The 18,563-nt window shown below is 41.2% G+C and overlaps 4 protein-coding genes across 5 annotated transcripts in view; 2 read left to right on the top strand and 2 right to left on the bottom strand.

Annotated features, from left to right (window-relative positions):
* Window positions 1-4,227, bottom strand: part of kcnj9 (potassium inwardly rectifying channel subfamily J member 9) — a 20,667-nt gene extending 16,440 nt beyond the window's left edge. Inside the window, exons 1-3 of one of the 2 annotated variants that reach the window (XM_032530603.1) lie at window positions 3,745-4,227; window positions 2,270-2,693; window positions 562-775 (exon numbers count right to left, since the gene is read on the bottom strand). In XM_032530603.1, coding sequence (XP_032386494.1) covers window positions 562-775; window positions 2,270-2,567 — 512 coding nt within the window. In that variant the 5' untranslated portion in view covers window positions 2,568-2,693; window positions 3,745-4,227. Of the gene's footprint in view, window positions 1-561; window positions 776-2,269; window positions 2,694-3,744 lie in introns of those variants that run through there. The other variant, XM_032530604.1, reaches the window with a different exon arrangement.
* A 470-nt stretch (window positions 4,228-4,697) lies between these two features.
* eif3f (eukaryotic translation initiation factor 3, subunit F) lies at window positions 4,698-8,968 on the top strand. The gene is made up of 8 exons (XM_032530605.1): window positions 4,698-4,961; window positions 5,400-5,470; window positions 6,420-6,499; window positions 6,592-6,729; window positions 6,909-7,000; window positions 7,613-7,749; window positions 7,972-8,085; window positions 8,789-8,968. Exons 1-8 carry the CDS (start codon window positions 4,850-4,852, stop codon window positions 8,864-8,866), a joined length of 822 nt encoding a protein of 273 aa, XP_032386496.1. The 5' UTR covers window positions 4,698-4,849; the 3' UTR covers window positions 8,867-8,968.
* A 457-nt stretch (window positions 8,969-9,425) lies between these two features.
* Window positions 9,426-10,345, bottom strand: LOC116698605 (MICOS complex subunit MIC26). Its single transcript, XM_032530608.1, has one exon. The coding sequence runs from the start codon at window positions 10,288-10,290 to the stop codon at window positions 9,703-9,705; it is 588 nt and encodes a 195-aa protein (XP_032386499.1). The 5' UTR covers window positions 10,291-10,345; the 3' UTR covers window positions 9,426-9,702.
* A 167-nt stretch (window positions 10,346-10,512) lies between these two features.
* On the top strand, window positions 10,513-18,291 carry dnaaf6 (dynein axonemal assembly factor 6). Its single transcript, XM_032530609.1, has 6 exons — window positions 10,513-10,809; window positions 11,100-11,166; window positions 11,296-11,401; window positions 11,702-11,798; window positions 17,628-17,713; window positions 17,948-18,291. The coding sequence occupies exons 1-6, from the start codon at window positions 10,714-10,716 to the stop codon at window positions 18,075-18,077; spliced, it is 582 nt and encodes a 193-aa protein (XP_032386500.1). The 5' UTR covers window positions 10,513-10,713; the 3' UTR covers window positions 18,078-18,291.
* Window positions 18,292-18,563: the final 272 nt, after the last annotated feature.

The raw sequence follows: 18,563 nt of genomic DNA, 5'->3' as shown, positions 1-18,563 counted from the left end.
TGAGCTATAGGGCTTTTCTTGCTCATTGTCATTGGGATTAGGTAAAAATAGTGTTCAAGCAGAATACAAATCTATAAACTCCTCTATGGGTCAAGATTCATGCTCACGTTCTTGAACTTATTGTTGAACTTATTGTCCTGAAGAATTCATATTACAAAGTGCTTGCTGACATTATGTCTGTGGCCAGAATGAAAATGATTGATGGCTGATGATTGAGGTCTAGGATGTAGCCAGGCATGTACCAAGGACCAATGTCCTGTTCTAGATGGTTTTTGAATTAAACCAATACCGGTTTTCTGAACAAGCGCACTTCATCACTTGTTTTGAAAGATGAAGTTACTTTAGAAAAAAACATATAGTGCTGGACTCAGTCGAGACCAACTGCAATATTTGACAAGTCCAATGGCCGAGTCCGAGACAAGTCAGATTCCAAATACCAATGAGTCCAAGACAAGTAAGAGACAATGGAAATACATCTTTAGTCCGGACTCAAGTACTACGGCCCTGCGAAGAAATCTAAAGAAATAAACGTCTTCCACCCCCTTTGCTCAACGATCTTACCTACAGTAGGCTATGAGGTACCAGATGGCCCCGAAGAAGAGCCACGTGCCGGCGTAGGCCATGACGAAGACAAAGAGCGAGCAGCGCCAGTTGAGGTCCACCAGCGTGGTGAAGATGTCAGTCAGGAAGCGATAAGTTTCCCGCATGTTACCGTGTTGCACGTTGCAGCGGCCATTCTTCTCCACATAGCGCTGTCTCTTACGCCGAGTCCGAACTGGAGAAGAGACAGGGACAGAGGGTAAGCAACACAATTTGGTTACAGATGTTTGAGTTCAAAATATGCATATATGTGCAACATGGGTTTTGGTGATTTTCTATGCTTTAAACAAGGTTAAAGACAAGTCTTTGCAGATGTCTTAGTTTCATAAACTTATGTTCCGGGAAACCCATTCAAAACCCTTTAGCACACTTCAAAAATGTATGAAAGGCGGCCTTTCTACATTTCTGAAAGGTTTTGTTTAAAGACAGAACTCTGACTGCAGTCGGAGAATGCGGGTTAAATCAACGAAATTGGAGAGATCTGACGAGGTGCCAGGGGAAAAAAACAGCTTGAGAGATGCACTGTGGAGGATAGTCAGCCTGGTAAATAAAGGATAGATAGAAGAAATGAAAATAGACGGTTGAGGAAAAGAGAGGACATCATCATCAAACACTTGGAGAGGAAACTCTACATTGGACTGAAGGGAACTGATGATGTTGTTTCTTCATAGAGAGAGCCTTTTTACTGTGGGTGTACCCAGCCACAACTGAGATTATGACACATGCAGGTTGCAAAACTATTCTATTCTTTCTTTATCTTTCCTTAACCCTGACAACAACAACGGATATTAATCAGTATGCATCCTATTTAACCTAAAGAGTCATATCATAAAATATATAGCAATAGTTAAACCCAAAAGGTCAGTGTCTCTGCCTTTTCTATGATAAATGTCTGTGAATGGTCCACTGTAGCTTAACTGTTTTATGCTTCTGGAAGGTATTCCCATAAAAACAATGAATGACCAATTCTTTAATTAAAGGTATTTTTTCTTTTTCTTTGAAAGATGTACAGAGCAGAGGAGAGAAGCTGGGAAGTAAGAAAGCGTTGATCTGGATTCCTGAGTCAGCTAATAGCTCCCAATCTTTGAAAGTGATAATTTGATATACACATAAAGGTCAGTAATGCTGTTGTCTGGATTGTGGAACAAGGCTGGTCTGCTTGGATTTTTTGGGGAATGATTGTAAAGATTTGCAAAGAATATGTTTATGGTATTTCCTCTCTAACTGGGACATCTTGGGACTGATTGGTGGGATTGTTGTGGACAACATACACACGGAGATACATTGGTAAGAGTAAATGAGGTTCAACCATGTATCAGCTAAACAACACAGACCTTTTTTTCTTCTATCCAGGAGTGTATCCTCATGTTGCTAGACCTTACTTTACAGCGCTGTTGAGATAGGTCTGGAATTGCAAGACTAATAATGATGTAATTGCAACCTTATTCAGTTTGCTGAAGACTCAAGCAGCCGTAACATTTTTTAAACATTTTCTTCATCATTAAATAGGACAGGAGGTCACATGCACAGTAGTCTATATCCACGGACGTTCCACTTCCAGGGATTGTTTTTCTCCCATCCCTGAATATTGTGTGGACTCGCCTTCCTACGCAGCGCTGTGGAGGAAGGTCTGGCAATGAGAGACTAGGCTACGTGCAGAGTGACTCACCCCAGCCGAATCGTCCCCTCTCCTTCTCCGTCCCCTGGGTCTTCTTCCTGGGCTCATTGGCTTGGGCTTCCCGCTCAGCCAGCTTGGCCTGGAAAGACCTGTTCACCTTGGCTAAGGGTGGAGGTGACGGTGCTGTCTCCGTGGTGACAACGTGGCCCAGCTCCCCCAATAGGTTGAAGACTCCGGTGGAGGCGGTGGCCTCAGTGGCCACCTCAACTTCTTCTCCTTCCACCTTCTCCTCCACAGGGAGTGAGAGAGAATCTGGGCACGAGGGGAAGACCGAGTTCTCCAGCGCCATGGTGTGTGTGTGTGTGCGTGTGTGTGTTTGTGTGTGTCAGGTGTTTTAGCGTGTTATTGATATCCTCCCTATGGCAGACTCTGTCCAGAGGCTATTGATTGGCTCATTTGTTTGCTTGACTGAAGCCTGGAACATAGGAGAAGAAAGCAATGATCAAATGAAACCCTGTAATGGATTAGCTGTTTTGCAGTATTTCACTAACAAAGAAAGACAGAAAGAAAGAAAGGGACCTACTATCAGGGGAACACCACCTACATTATGAATTCAGTATGTTATTTCCATGCCCTGGACGGTTGGGATTGCTTTAATGAAACGCAAACAACATTTTTCATATCCCAAAATACATAAGCAAGACTTAAGTCTGGAGATGCTCCCTAGACAGTCAATGGGAGTCTCTTTTACACCCAAATGATGGAGAAAGGTGTTCATGTTTGATAATGTTTTTGGACTGTCTTAGACCATAGGACTAGTTCCCATTTAATTTCTCTTAAAATACTTTTGTCTTTTCTACATTCATAACTAGGCCTATAGCTTCTGTTTTTCTTGTCATACAGATCTGACTTCCTGTCACTGCCTTTTTGAATATGTCACCCCTTTGAAAAGCAAACAAGAAAAAATGAAGAGGGAAATCATAATGTTTGAGGTTGATCTTACATTGTTTTGTAAGTGTCTGAAATTAAACGTTAAGGAAGAATAAATCTCTTCCTCAAAAAGTAGAGTGTGGCATATACTAGCCACTTTCACAGTTTATCGTGTTTCATAAGCCTGTGTGTGTGTGTGTGTGTGTGTGTGTGTGTGTGTGTGTGTGTGTGTGTGTGTGTGTGTGTGTGTGTGTGTGTGTGTGTGTACTTACTGCTATGTTATGTGGTTGGTTTATGCTACAGGCCTACTAGGATTGCTTACATAAGTCCCATTTGAATCTAAAACACTAAATGTGTTTTGTGGACAGTGAGACATGGTAGCACAGTAAAATGGACTCCTAGTGCTCTTTAGCCTTGCATGATGTGCGGACAATTGCGGGATCCACGCAAGAGGAAACTGATAGTGGTAATCAAGATGACGCACTACGCATGATGGATGGATCAGAAATAGCCTCTATTAGTCTGTTAGCCAGCCAATAGGCTGGAGAAACCGAAAGGCTATAAGCCCAGACAGCTAAAAATAAACTGGATCTTACCTGCTCAGTGTAGCAACTTGCAGGCTAGATGTATAAAACCTGGATTGGCCAGTTGACGTTTCATAAGAAAAACAAAAATTTGGTCCATGAAAGAACCGCGACTGGCAACCTCGGGTCGATCACACCCATTTTTGGTGTTAAGGCAACCAGCAACGAGGCAGCATCAGTCCACTCCTGTTCGCTGCTCCAGGAAAACAAAGACCACCTCGAGCCGACCACTCAGCATTCACAGTAAATAAAAAAGCGAACACACAATCCTCTAAATGATCACGCATAAAAACGGAAAACCTCCGGCAAAAACAACTGAAGCAAAATAATGATTAAGTCGTTTGTCGAACATGTGTCGGGCAGTGGACGTGCGAAATGGCAGCAGAATAACCCGGCAGCGTAGAGAGCTCCATCATCATCATCTGTGCATCTGATGGAGTCAGTCAGGTGTGCGGCGGAGGATGCTGTCATCAGCCCAGCCCCTATCAACCCTGGCCGCCCGCCTGTTCCTCCGCTGACTGGCAGGCCCCTTATATGAAGAAATGCAAAGACATTTTCATATGTCATTAGCCTAAACATATATCGTAGGCTATTTAATGTTTGGTTAAAATAACTGTTGGTAGCCTAGCCTGTAGATTATATAGATTTTTTTACATTTTTAAATAAGGGGTTAAGGTTTTAATGCAAGTAGCATTTCACGTGCCCAAGCTTGATTTCCTGTTGCAGTGTATGCGAATGATTTCAACTGACACGAAGTTAACAAGAGTAGGCTACAGGCTGTTGCCTAACAATGGAATTCCATGATCTATGCCATCCATGCTTACGGGCCTATATTTGTGTTTTAATTTGTCTCTCTTAAATATATTAGTAGGTTTAGTCCACGTTCCTTAAGAAACAATGAAAATAATTTATATAGACTCCTTTAACTACTTAAACCATTTCTGCTGATATCAGATACAGTCACACACTCACACACATTGTATCATCAATGGTATCAATGACTTGATCATAATTAGCATCATATTCATAATAACCGCTGTTCGGCCGCCGGCCACTAGGTGGTGGTATATGTGTTCACTGAAGCCGGTGTTATCGTCAGTACTCCTCCTTTTCCAAGATGTCGGTGTATGGGCCAGTGGTGAAAATTCACCCCGTCGTTCTCGCTTCTATCTGCGACTCTTACGAGCGGAGAAATGAGGGCGCGAGTCGTGTTATCGGGACCCTGTTGGGTAAGCAGAAACTTGAAATATTTGTGGGGCGGACAACCTTTCTGAAAACACAGGTGACGGCTAGCTAGAGTCATGTTAGCTTCCCTGCTAACGCATGTTGGCTTGGTTCAGTGCAGTAGTAGCGAGCTAACCAAGCTACATCTAAGTAGCGTTAACAACTAACTAGCAGCACGCAGCAATGCAACAGCTGGCTGCTCGCTCAAATAACCATGCAGATGGGAACCTTTGCTGTGTGCCAAGTCATCTGTCCTTTTCTGATTAATGTATTTACTAAAATCACATCTAGCGAGCGGGATTGAAAGTTGCCATTCGCGTTAACTGTTGCCGTCGTCATGGCTTTAGCATCTTCTCGTACCCTCTTGTTTGCTAGCTAACAAAGTGAAGGCGGCTAATGTTAGCATAAAATAATGCCTCATTTGTAACGTGTGTCCCTCTCAGGTACTGTTGACAAGCACTCCATTGAAGTGACCAACTGCTTCTCTGTCCCCCATAATGAGTCCGAAGATGAGGTATGTTGGTAAACGTATTTTGGGTTGTTCTAACTATAGGACATCTGCAGACCGAATATTTTGTCAATCACAAGAGAGAATTCTAGTAACGTTACTACAGAAGCCTAGGGTTAGATATCACAAACACACAGATCAAGTAATAACGTTTTACGGACACAAAGGATAGATAAGTAGATACAAATTTGAAAGATACTAAACCAGAAATCTGGACCACACTCTTACTATTTATAATGGTTGTCCCTGGTAGTAATCCACACAGGGCTTGTGAAAGTTTATACTATATATTAAAGTGTTGTGTTGGTATAACACGGTGCTTCATGGGAATTGAATAGAAAGTCCCAAGGTAAATATGTCCTGCAAGATAGTTTACTGTTGGACATTTAACAAATTTCATAAAGGCGATTTGATATGAGTAGTGAAGGAACTGAACATTGTTGAGCTTGATACTAGGCCTGTAACAGTTATTACATATTTCTCTAATTGCTGTTCTTTTGTATAATCGCTGTTTCTTTGTTTAACCGTAATGAATTGCTAACCTCAGCTTAGGTGCTATGGGGTATGACTGTTGATGGTAATTGTCATTTTTAGGTTTGTTTAAGAAAAGAAAAAAAATATATTTGTGACAATGAAGAGGCGTGGTTTATTTCACAGGCTGTGTACTTGTGATACATTATCTGGGTCACATAACAGTAGTGATATAAACAAAAGATGTATTCCAGGATTCATTGAAAACTATAATTTTTATGCAAAAGTAATACATAAATATTTTTTTTAATTTGACTGTAAGAGACAATTATATTGCAACTATTTCTGAGACAAGAATTGTTTCAGCTGTACTTGTTACAAAGATTTTCAGACCTAAATGGCTGCCTCATATTTCATTGCTCAAGAGAGAAGAGGTTTTGTAGAGAAGAGGACATGGGTCAAATTAAATCCTCTTTGCCAACAGGTTGCTGTGGACATGGAGTTTGCTAAGAACATGTACGAGCTCCATAAGAGAGTGTCACCCACTGAGGTCATCATTGGATGGTGCGTCTGTTAATTCAATTTGGAATTTCAAAGCTAGAATAAGGGGGGGAAAAAAACACTTGTCCTGACCACAGTGGCATCTGTCCTCACAGGTATGCCACAGGCTTTGACATTACAGAACACTCGGTGCTCATTCATGAGTACTACAGCCGTGAAGCCACCAATCCCATTCACCTGACAATGGATACTGCGCTGCAGAGTGGCAAGATGAGCATCCGCGCCTATGTCAGGTTGGCTGATCTTCCTGTCATAGATACTCGCTTTTTGTGTGGTCAACTACTGATTGAGTGTTATTTTTGTAACTTTATTTTAAAATTTTCTCATAACAGTCACACAGTAAACTAGACAAGACAGCAATTGAAGAAAAAAAAAAGAAGTGTTTTAATATGCTTGTTCATCTCCTACACAGTGCGCAGATGGGTGTGCCAGGAAAGACCGTCGGTGTGATGTTCACCCCACTGACTGTCAAGTATGTCTACTTTGACACGGAGAGAATAGGCGGTAAGAACACAAACAATAAATTAAAATGATGGAAACAAATGCTTCCTGACTAAATGTCTGTGATTGTGAAATTTGTGTTTTTCCCAATTTGTCAAGGGTGAGAAATATTGCAATTGCAGTATCTAAAAGAACTTAGTGCCATTTAGAGTTGCAACTAACAATGGTTTTCATTATAGATTAATCTCTCAATTCTTTCGATTAATCGTTTTACTAGCTAAGAAATAGTGAGAAATGTCAATCCTAGTTTCTCAAAGTCTTGTCCTGTTTTGTCAGTCCAAAAGCTCAAGGATATAAATTTAATATGATAAAGAACAAAAAAGACCAGGAAGCCTTCATATTTGACAGGCTGAAAATAGAATGTTTTTGCCCTTTTTTACATAAAAAATGACTTTGAACAATTAATTGAACATCTGAATTGTAAGCGATTATTTGTCTGTCGACTGACTACGATTAATCTATAAATCGTTGCAGCTCCACAGTTTATAATTGATATTTCTGGCCAATATCATTTTTCTTACAAGTAGTAGTAGTAGTAGTAGTAGTAGTAGTAGTAGTACTACTTGGCTCTTAATAGTTGTACTGTACTCTAACAATCCTATGTGTTTGTTCCAGTGGACCTTCTGCAGAGGACACGTTTACTTCCGAGTCGCACCAAGGGGCTGACCTCAGATCTGTCCCAGGTGGCTGGCTCTGCAGCCAGGGTACAGGACATGCTGACCACCATGCTCGCATACATTGATGATGTGCTGGTGAGTATTGGAGCAATGGGTATTCTGTTGTTACTCCTAATCCAACATGACACAAATGTTGTGTACATGTACAAAATGATTAGGCAATACCTTCCGCCATTTGTTTTCCTGCTGATATTCCAGCTACTCTTTGTATCAATCTGTTGTGCATCTCTAGAGATCAATTCTCATGTAGTCAAGTTTACGGTGGCTGTAATGCTAATGCTGTTCTGTGTGTCTCAGTCTGGCAAAGTGGCGGCAGATAACAGCGTGGGTCGCTTCCTGATGGACCTGGTCAACAAGGTTCCCACCATCTCAGCCGAGGACTTTGAGAACATGCTCAATTCCAACATTAACGTAAGTGCAGGGTTTTCCCACCAGTATAATTTTCAGTGCAGCATATGAGTCGGTTTTGGCAGCACCTAAGCTGAATGAATGTGAAATGCATCAAAACAGTGGAAACAGCTTCAAACACAGATATGGTAATAGTAATCGTCCAAAAGTATGTAAAATGACATATTTTTTACATCCATTATTTTTATTTTTTAGGAAAGACCCTTAAACTACCGCACACCTAAGTCATCCACAAACCTAGGGAAAAGAGTGCTCCTCAGCTGTTACAAACCTGCATATACATTTCTTTCTCACATAACCAATTATTCTAATTGCTGCTGATAGTTGTTTCCCCCCCCCATTGGATCCCTCTGCTTTGGCCTTCCATTTTTAATTTATTTCCTGCACTCGGGCACATCGCAGACTCCCATTGATTACAGGAAGCATTTAATCAGACTTTGCTTCCTATTATGAGTGCTCTCCTGGCACCTCGTGTGTCATACGTCTTTACTGAGCACCAGTCCAACATACACAGCCATCTCACGAACATAGGAGTTGTTACATCTGTAGTCAGGGCTCTGTCTTTCTGACCTCGTGGGCCTTGACTTTTGTTCGCTTGTAATGCGGTTGAAAAAGCATGAGCATGTTTTACTGATGAACCCATTTAGCGTCACAATGAATAAGATTGTTATAATAAAATGTAAATGCTCTGTTTTGTTTGTTGCAGGATCTGCTGATGGTGACCTACCTGTCTAACCTCACACAAGCACAGATTGCTCTAAATGAAAAGCTGGTGCTGCTCTGAGGGGGTTTAATTGAAGTGATTCATATTTAATTTTGTACATCTTTTTTTCTTTTTTTGGCTGAGATAAATAAAGATGTTAAACAGTCAAAAAGTGTTAACCAATGGGGTTCCAGGCATTGTATTTCAGTAATATGTAATCTGTCTTTTTGAATAAATGTTTGCAAGCCACTTATTAGACAGCTCACATTTACAGCTATTAACTCCTTTGGGGCAGCCTGTTTGATGTTTGACATTCTAGGGCTGCCTGCTACTGATTTGTATTAATTATTGATTAACTAGCCAATTATTGTCTCAATAGGTTAATCATTTGCTCTACAAAACCGAGAGTGAAGTGTTTTATTAACTTTTTCCTAAAAGCCCAAGGTAATCAAATAGTTTTTGTCTGACCACAAATGGTCCAAAACCCAAATATATTGAATCTACAATGAAATAATACTAGGACGTCAAACTTGTGACACTTTGCCTTGAAAATATGCTAATTTACAGATTATGAAAATAGTTGGAGATTATTGTAATTTTATTAAATAATTTAATAATTGTAGATAGCAATGCATGAGTGTAAAACCAACAAATGTCTGAAGACTTTAATGGAAGACAGTTGCCTTTAATTGTCTATATAAATATACATTCAAATCAGAAGCGGAGGTCAATCATTCAGCTTGCAAACCCCCTGTAACAGGCCATGCCCAGGCCTGAGTTACATTTGAAGCTTAGTGCAAAAAGTGGGCATGAAGAAGTCACACCAATTAGTACTGTCTAGGTAGCGCATGGCATTTTACAGTATCTGGAAAAAGGCTGGTTTCTAATTATTAAGTTAGGGAATCACACTGGGATCCTCAGGGTTTAGTTTCCCGGTCGTTGCCTGTTTCAGCTTTGCTCTGATGCATCACCATCTTCTCCAGGGCAGCGTAGCTCTGCACCGCGCGCTCGTACACTGAGTCTCCGCTCGACTTTGCAATGGCCGCAGCCTGTTCCGGGTAGTAGAGGGAGGCGCTCACGGTCATCAGGCCCACCGGGTAGAAGAGCTTTTTAAGCCGGGAGCCTCTCGCAAGAAACAGTCCCAGGACACCGGTGAAGCCGATAACCCCTGCCCGGGGATAGAAGTCCTTCGGGGGGTTCTTCAAGTAGGCGTAGGTGTCATTCCCGCACTTGACAACACTTTGAACTCTGGGTTTAATTTTGTTATAGGTGCCCTGACACCACTCCGTGTATGGCTCTGTTGACTTCCTGAGGGTGGCGACACTCTGCTCCAGCTGACCCGCTTCGGGCTCCACATATTGAGACTTCTGCGGAGGAGCGGTGTACAAAGACAGCTCATCCCGGAGTAAAGGGCCGGGTGGCTCTGACTCCCCCTCAGCAGCAAAGACAGTGATCGGCAACAAACTCACAGCTCTCGGCATTGCACTACCTGTCACCTTCAACATGATCCCTGAGTACCATGCATGCACAACGGTGTCTGAGAAGGGACACACGACTTACTTAGTTATTCGCTAGTACTCGAAGCAATAACCACGCCCCCTCTAGTTGACTTATGACAAACGCTTTTAAAACGCTTTAAAGCACAAATATCAATGGCAAGCTAGTCTTTGGATAGATTTCATTTATATGTCATGTTAACTTTTTTAGTCCCTGGTTCCCATGGCAACCCGGAAGTCTGGTCGTCTCCATGGAAACAACGTGTAAACATTAACAGTCCAAACTGTTAGCAGTAGCCAGCGTTACATATACAGGCTAACACTAGTTTTTATTGGATAGTTTTTGCAATTTTTTTAAGTGTTGTCGATGCGAGGGAGTAGTACTGCTTTTTTGGCAATAAAGAAAGGTAAAAGCAAATTTCTGCTGTTCTGATGGAGTGTCTTGGAGCATCGTCCGTTCAGAACCTGACGGATCTGTCTGCCTTGTTAGCAACTAGGCAGGATGATGACGATGATGAAGACTTTAGAGTAAGATATTGTACACTCTAATGTATACTGTGATTATTAATTTAGTTACTCTCTGCTTCAATGCTAAATGGGAATATTGTACGTCTCAAATAAATAAGACTCTTTAAAAGAACATGCACAAAATAATGCTTTTCTGAAAATCTATCTAGTAACGCTAAATAGTTTTGTTTTTTAGTCTTGTAACTTGCTAGCTATGACTGCAGACCAAATAGGTGTTTGCCATTAAGTTTCTTTTGAACCACAGCTTCAACTTTTTGTTGGCTTACAATAACATCAGTTCATTTGACCAGAATGTGACAGCTTGTGCACAGCTGGGCCCTGGACACATTGGCACCCCACCCAAAAAAGATAAAGAAGGTAATGCTTTGTGTTTCTGCACATCGGTTAACTCCCTACAAAATAAGTCCTCACTCATTATAGTAACTCAGGTGGCTTGATAAAATGTACAAACATAAGTTGCATGTGTGTTTTTTGCTGTTACTTCAGTGTCGACTGGCCATGTAAATAAAAACAGCAAAGATATCTGGAGAGAAGAAGAAGTGGCTGAGGGCTCCCAGTATGATGATCTTGCTGACCCGCGGCCACAGCCTGAGTAAGACCACAAGGCCAGGGGAAAGGGGTTCATTGAAAGCAGACATCTCTCACTTAGTTTTTTTTTCCACACACTCCCTCACTGAGATTCCACCTTCCCTCATCCTATCTTCTTGATGTTTTTTTCTCAGCCTTAAAGCCAAACTGTCCCTTGTAAGGGTTTAACTCACACCATGTTAATTATGAAATTTTATTAAGTTATACCACATTTTCCAGTCCATCGACCTCAGCTGACACTCTTTTCTGCCGGCTTCTTTCTGTTCATTGTTGTTCCCTAATGATGAATAACCTTTGTGTTCAGGTATGAAATAATCCTGAAACAGAGTGTGGGGACTGAGGATCTGTTCTTGGGCATGCACAGAAAGGACCCATCCTCCATGTGCTGTGAAGCAATGCTGGTAATTTATTGACCGCCACAGGAGTTTTATACTTCACCAAATGTAATACAATGTGCAAGGATGTGTTTAGGGACAGCAAGAGAGAAACAATCAAGCAAGCTAACCGGATTCTCCCACTGCCACTTGTGGGATGGTTTGGAGAATTAATTTATGGACAGTATTAAAAAATGTTAAGGGACCGTTAGAGAAGAAAATAGGGGAGGGTCATGTCTTTTTATTCTTTGTTGAGGGGAGGGTCATCCATCTTTTTTAAGTTTAGGGGGGAGGGTCACCCAACTTTTGTATTCATGAAAAGTGGCTTGTGTGGAGCATACTTTTCCATGTAGAGTACATCTCAGTCTTGGCCCCCATCACTGGGTCTGAGCCAACAAAAATCGCGACATGACAGTGTTACCGGCCTCAGAGCTAGGGGAATCTGGGCAGGTACAAAGCCACAGGCTGGGTAGCACTGGGGATTGGAAAGAAGTGGAGATACAAAAGTTGTGTCTTTCTCGAGCGCTGGCTGTTTATTTCTGAAGTTGAAAATAATTTGATGACCATGCCAAAAGATAGGCTTCACACACACTAGGACACTGGACGATTAACAACACATACAATTATATGATACACTATATATAATTATACACTATATTATATATATATATATATAAAAATAAATATATCAAATATACATCCACAAGTGACACTATTAGCTCAGATTACCTGGAGAAACCATTGCTATAACACCTTCAAGTATGTAAACAGGCTACCTGGTTATCTTGCTATCTCTTAGATTATTCCTTTAAAGGGAACACATAAAACAGATCAGAGGCTACATTAGATTACTTCTATGAAATATATTACAATGCAAACAACATTGTCATAGATCAAATACGAAGAATACTATATTTAGATTGAAGCTGTTCACATGTGATAATCAATCACCAACGCAACGGTCAGCCGTTGGCGTCTGAGTTTACCGGCACGCGCACATCAACTGACGGCGGCTTAGCCTTCACGAACGTTGACGGGCTAGCTTCACCTAGCTCGCTAGCTAAAGCTGCTAGCAAATAGATCCCATATAACCACATCATAATAACCTTTCTACACAGAACCTGACAACATATGTCACTGAGAAAACCGTACTGATGCTATACTCATTTAGTACCAAACAGAAATTAAAGCAAAGGTTTAAAAATGTGCCTGTGGATTGGAAAGAAGTGGAGATACAAAAATTGTATCTTTCGCAAGCGCTGGCTGTTTATTTCTGAGCGCTCGAGCTACCATCTCCACGGCAACCCACTACGGTGAAACCACATGGCAATGAATATCCTACATGTAATAAAAAAATAATAAAAAAGAAGAAGAGGGGTTAACTTTTTTTTTAATTAACCTTCTCTACCATTACACTAGCAACACGAGTTTAGAGTGGTTTTCTTTGAAAACGCAACCCTATAGCTAACTGTGCCACTTGTTGCCAAAGTATCGTCACTGACATGAAGATGGAATATAAGGAAGATGACTAGCTCAAAGGTTTCACATTTCCTTGAGCTAGAGCACCCACAAGCATCTGTGCCAGACTGCCAGTAGGCTACATTCATTTAAAATGAAACACTGCAGTTGCTGCTAAGTGGAGCGTGTGAGCGCTGATCGCGGTTACGTGTCAGTTAAACTTCTCATCTCCAATCCTATCTGTATTTGTGAGAAGAGTTGAAAGATAGACGACTTAACAGCTTTACTATCAAGTTAATAGGCGTGTGTGTTCATGTTGGCCGCTTTCAATTTCCTAAGGTTCTGAAATGCAAAAATGAAAATGAAATTTTTTTCACTGGCCTACTTCAACCCACGGAGGAAAACACAAGTTGGTTGTGATTTGAAATTGTGCAAACAGCAGCCTTTTCAAGACATTTGAGAAGGAAGGAGTGGTAGCGTGCCAGCTCCCAAATTGACGCTCGTCTGAGAAATGGAGTTTTGGATAATGCTCAGCTTTGGCAGCTTTACCTATATGCTAAAATATACAATGACCGAGGAAGCCTAGTCCATAGCAGCAAGTTAACGTGTTGAATTTGTTAGTACCCTGTGCTTTGTTGAATGTTTTTAATGTTTTATTGTTGCATTTCATGTGAATTCTAGATTATTAGAGGAGTAACTTTGTAGTTGAAGTAATGCAATAATGCATAAAGTGTGCATTTAGTTTCCATGCTTATTGTGTTTCCACAACAATGTTAGTGAGTAAATCTACTGAAATGGCCACCATCTTGGTGGAGTGTGATGTGAAAGATGAGAAAGCAGAAGTTAGTAGTAGTAGGTTAGTATGTAATGATTGTAAAAAACAATGGCTATCTGTACATCTTTACAAAGCACAAACCAGAACAGAAGGCATAAATAAATTATTGGGGAGGGTCATGCCTTTCCCAATCATTTTGGAGGGTAATAGAAAAATGTCTTGCATGCGAAGGTAGAGTCAAGTCTATTTTGACTAAAGATTCCAAAACCCCTCCGGTAGCCCCTTGAATAAAAACAAACAGTCCCTATGGGGCATACAATAAATCTGTTAAAGGTCCCATGACATGGTGCTCTTTGGATGCTTATATATAGACCTTAGTGGTGTCCACCCCCTCATCCCATAATCTTAGGGGGGGGGAAAGTCCTCTTTCCCCCCCCACCTCCCTCCCTCTTTCTTTCCTCAAACTTATTTCAAACCCTTGGTGCAGAATATACAGCCACTAGAAGGCTATAAAGCCCATCCCCCTCCCCCCCAAGAAACCCAGGGGGGGGAGCCCCACCCAAACCCCCCGAAAATCCGCCACCCTGTGTCTGGTAGCTGTAATAGGGGAAGGAGAGGGGGGTGGAGACGGAGTCTTGACTAGTCGTGAGGAAGCTGTACCACTGTCCTATCTGGGTATCTGGATAGTGACTGTCTTATCCCTTACCCCGATGGGCACCGATCAATTCATCTGGTTATGCCGCGATCGCGTACTCGGACTGGGCGGGGCGGCGTAACAAAGCGGAAGTGTCATGTTTAACCCGGCAAGTTGTCGCAGTTCTCTTGAAATGTGCGGGCCTTTAACGGTATGTTATTCTAATCAAAATGCATTTGATATGAATTGATCAAAAATTGTTATATTTATTGCTGATTTGAAAATTATTTACATGACAGCATCGAGCTTCAGATCAATGGTGTTGTCATGGTACAAACAAACTTATATACAGACGTTTTGCAACAATGAATACAACACATGCGTTGCAATTATGAAGTAAAATGTATGAACAAGAGTTTTCATACTCGTATAACTTTCTTTTTTTTAACTTTTTTATTTTTTATGATCAGTGTGATTTTTTTTGTTTTTGGTTCTTTTTTTATTTTTTTTATTTTTTTATTTCCACACAGGTATATGTGTGTGTGTGTGTGTGGTGTGTGTGTGGTGTGTGTGTGTGTGTGTGTGTGTGTGTGTGTGTGAGTAAGAGAGAGAGACACAGAGAGAGAGGGGGCGGGGGTGGGGGGCAGCTGTCGGTAAAAAAAAAAAAAATCTCTGATGGCAGAGACGCAACGGGAGTCACATTTAAACCAAGCACACCGAAATCTACTGTTCTAGTAAGGAACTACAACCCCAGTTCACCAGAATCTACTGGTTACTATGTAGTACTACAACCCACGTTCACCAAATCTACTGTTACATGTAGTACTACAAACCCACTTCCCAGAAATCTACTGGTTACTATGTAAGGACTACAACACCGTTCACCAGAAATCTACTGGTTACTATGTAAGGACTACAAACCCCGGTTCACCAAAATCTACTGGTTACTATGTAAGAACTACAAACCCCACGTCACCAGAATCACTGGTTACTATGTAAGGACTACAAACCCCAGGTTCCCCGAATCTACTGTTACATGTAAGACTACAAACCACACGTTCACCAGAATCTACTGGTTACTATGTAAGTACTACAAACCCCACGTTCACCAGAAATCTACTGGTTACTATGTAAGGACTACCCCCAGGTTCACCAGAATTCTACTGGTTACTAGTAAGGACTACAAACCCCAGGTCTCACCAGAAATCTCTGTTACTATGTAAGCTACAACCCCCAGGTTCACCAGAAATCTACTGGTTACTATGTAAACTAAAACCCCACGTTCCCAGAATCTACTGTTACTATGTAAGGACTACAACCCCAGTTCACCAGAAATCTACTGGTTACTATGTAAGTACTACAACCCCACTCACCAAAATCTACTGTTACTATGTAAGTACTAACAACCCCACGTTCACCAAAATCTACTGGTTATATGTAAGTACTACAAACCCCACGTTCACCAGAAATCTACTGGTTACTATGTAAGTACTACAAACCCCACGTTCACCAGAAATCTACTGGTTACTATGTAAGTACTACAAACCCCACGTTCACCAGAAATGTACTGGTTACTATGTAGACTACAAACCCCAGGTTCACCAATCTACTGGTTACTATGTAAGGACTACAAACCCCATTCACCGAAATCTACTGGTTACTATGTAAGTACTACAAACCCCACGTTCACCAAAAAGCTACTGGTTACTATGTAAGTACTACAAACCGAAGTTAAAAACAAACCTGAAGCTGAAGAAACCCTAAATGTTAACGGAACAGATCCGCAGACCCACTGACTGACGGAGCGGGAGAGAGAGAGAGAGAGAGAGAGAAAGAGAGAGAGAGCGCATTCCCATGTTCTGTGTGTGTGTGATTGATCCGTGATTGGGTTGTAGGTGGGGGGGGGGGGGGTGCTGTGATTATAAAGAACGCTGCGCGGCCAGTTGAGGAGTTGTATTCAATCCGAGCCAGTATAGACTCATATTACTCGGATAATACTTGTACTCGGCAAAAGTGCTTTATCCGTACCGGATACTCGTTTCAGCCGGATACTCGGATCACCCCTAGTCTTGACCAACTGCCACTTTGCTTGTTTGAAAGCCATGATGTCTCTCTCTCAAATTCTCTTAGCGGGCAAAGGAGAGAAAGGGGAGGCTGCCCCTTATGAGGTCATAAGAGGCAAAATTCCAGATCGGTCCATCTGAGCTTTTATTTTCTCAAAGGCACAGCAGGATATCCAGGGCTTGGTTTACACCAATCTCCATTTCTAGCCACTGGGGGACCATTCACAGTCTGGGTGAACTCATGCTAATGTTAAAAAAAACTCATACAGTGACATTTTCATGCCCTTGGACCTTTGAGCAAAATAGATAAGGCAGAGTAAGTGTAACTGTTGAAAATCAGATCAGAGTTAAAGCAACACTTATAGGTTGGAAGAAGAATTATCCATTAGCCTACCATTACCATCAACCATTATTCTTATGTTTCATTCGAACTACAGATCTGCTACCTGATCTGGCAAACTTGCACCAAGATAATGTACCTTAATGTTTCCTAAATTTTTTTAGTGGTTCATCAACTCCTTATAGGGTGACCGGCACTTCTGCATTCACTTTGCGGCCCTCTATCGGCTATAACCGCACATTACGACAGTGGTAGTGGACAAATCCACTTCCAACCTGTAGGGGGACCAAAGTGGAAAAGTTCTTTAGTGTTGTTTTAAATAAAGAATATTACTTTTTTATACTATACAAAGATAGAATCCATACATTAAATGGTAATACTTTTACAGTATTAGTTTCTCAGATGCTGCATTAGAAGTGAAAAAGGAAGTAACAATTATTAATAATAGTAATTAAAAAATAGTCAGAAAATGACATAACTTGGGAAACATAACGCAAGTGTAAAATTGGTATCATTGAATAAAAGTGCAAGATTAAACTGTCCACAGTGTACACTATTAAAGATTCTGACTATTTCCCGCTCCTAGGTGAAAATCAAACTACCAGACACTAAAGCAACAGATGTGGTCCTGGATGTAAAGGAAAAGTTCCTCGATCTACGGACACTAAAATAGTAAGGGATTCTTTGAAAATTTTCTCTTTCATTTTTAATCCCCTCAAGACAGAGCAGCAGAAGTTCAGACCAGAAGTTCCCATTTCCAGACATTTCCTTTTAATCAGACGTTCACATCATGATCTGAGCTTTGATTGCTGTTTTACACTGCTCTTAACATTCTCCTCTCTTAGATACCCACTCCCTCCCCGTGCTCTCCACGACCTTTTAACCTGTCTTCTCCCCTCTCTTCAGTAAACTGGGTCTTCATCTCCCACATCCGATCCACAGCGACAGGGGAAAGGCTCAGTTCTTCAGTGAGAGGGAGGAACTGGAGGTGACTCTACTAATGAACCGCCCCATGGATGTTATCAACATGCAATGAGAAAGCACGGCAAAAGTCAAAAAGCATTCAAAAAACATAGAGCAGATCTGAGACCAGTGTACAGTGGAGATGACACGCACACGTTCATTATGGGACAAAGAAAGAGATGGTTAGAGAAATGATCAGCATATGCATAATCTCTTTGTTTTCTGTAATTCATGTTTACACTCTGTCCCCACTCATTCCAGTGAGAATTAAATATGTTTTTTTAATAAGTCTTGTTATGTGATGCTTTATTATTGGGTAACAGATGGTTGTAGATGGCAAACCTAGGTAAGCTTTACCCATAATTGTAGGCTTATATTTTATTAATGGTACACTATGGCATAATTTCCACTTGAGACGGGGGGACATGTCCCCCACACTTTTCAAAATCCAGTTTGTGCAACCCTACTTTAAAAACAAATGGTTAAATTTTATTTTCTAATTTTCTGTGATCTGTCCTTATTTTAAACAATAAAGAAAGTAAGACATCTTTTTACTTAT

The sequence above is a fragment of the Etheostoma spectabile genome, chromosome 12 (genome assembly GCF_008692095.1).
Source record: "Etheostoma spectabile isolate EspeVRDwgs_2016 chromosome 12, UIUC_Espe_1.0, whole genome shotgun sequence".
Classification (NCBI taxonomy): Eukaryota; Metazoa; Chordata; class Actinopteri; order Perciformes; family Percidae; genus Etheostoma; species Etheostoma spectabile.
Note: the sequence above shows the minus strand (reverse complement) of the source record. Positions and strands in the feature narration are given on the sequence as shown.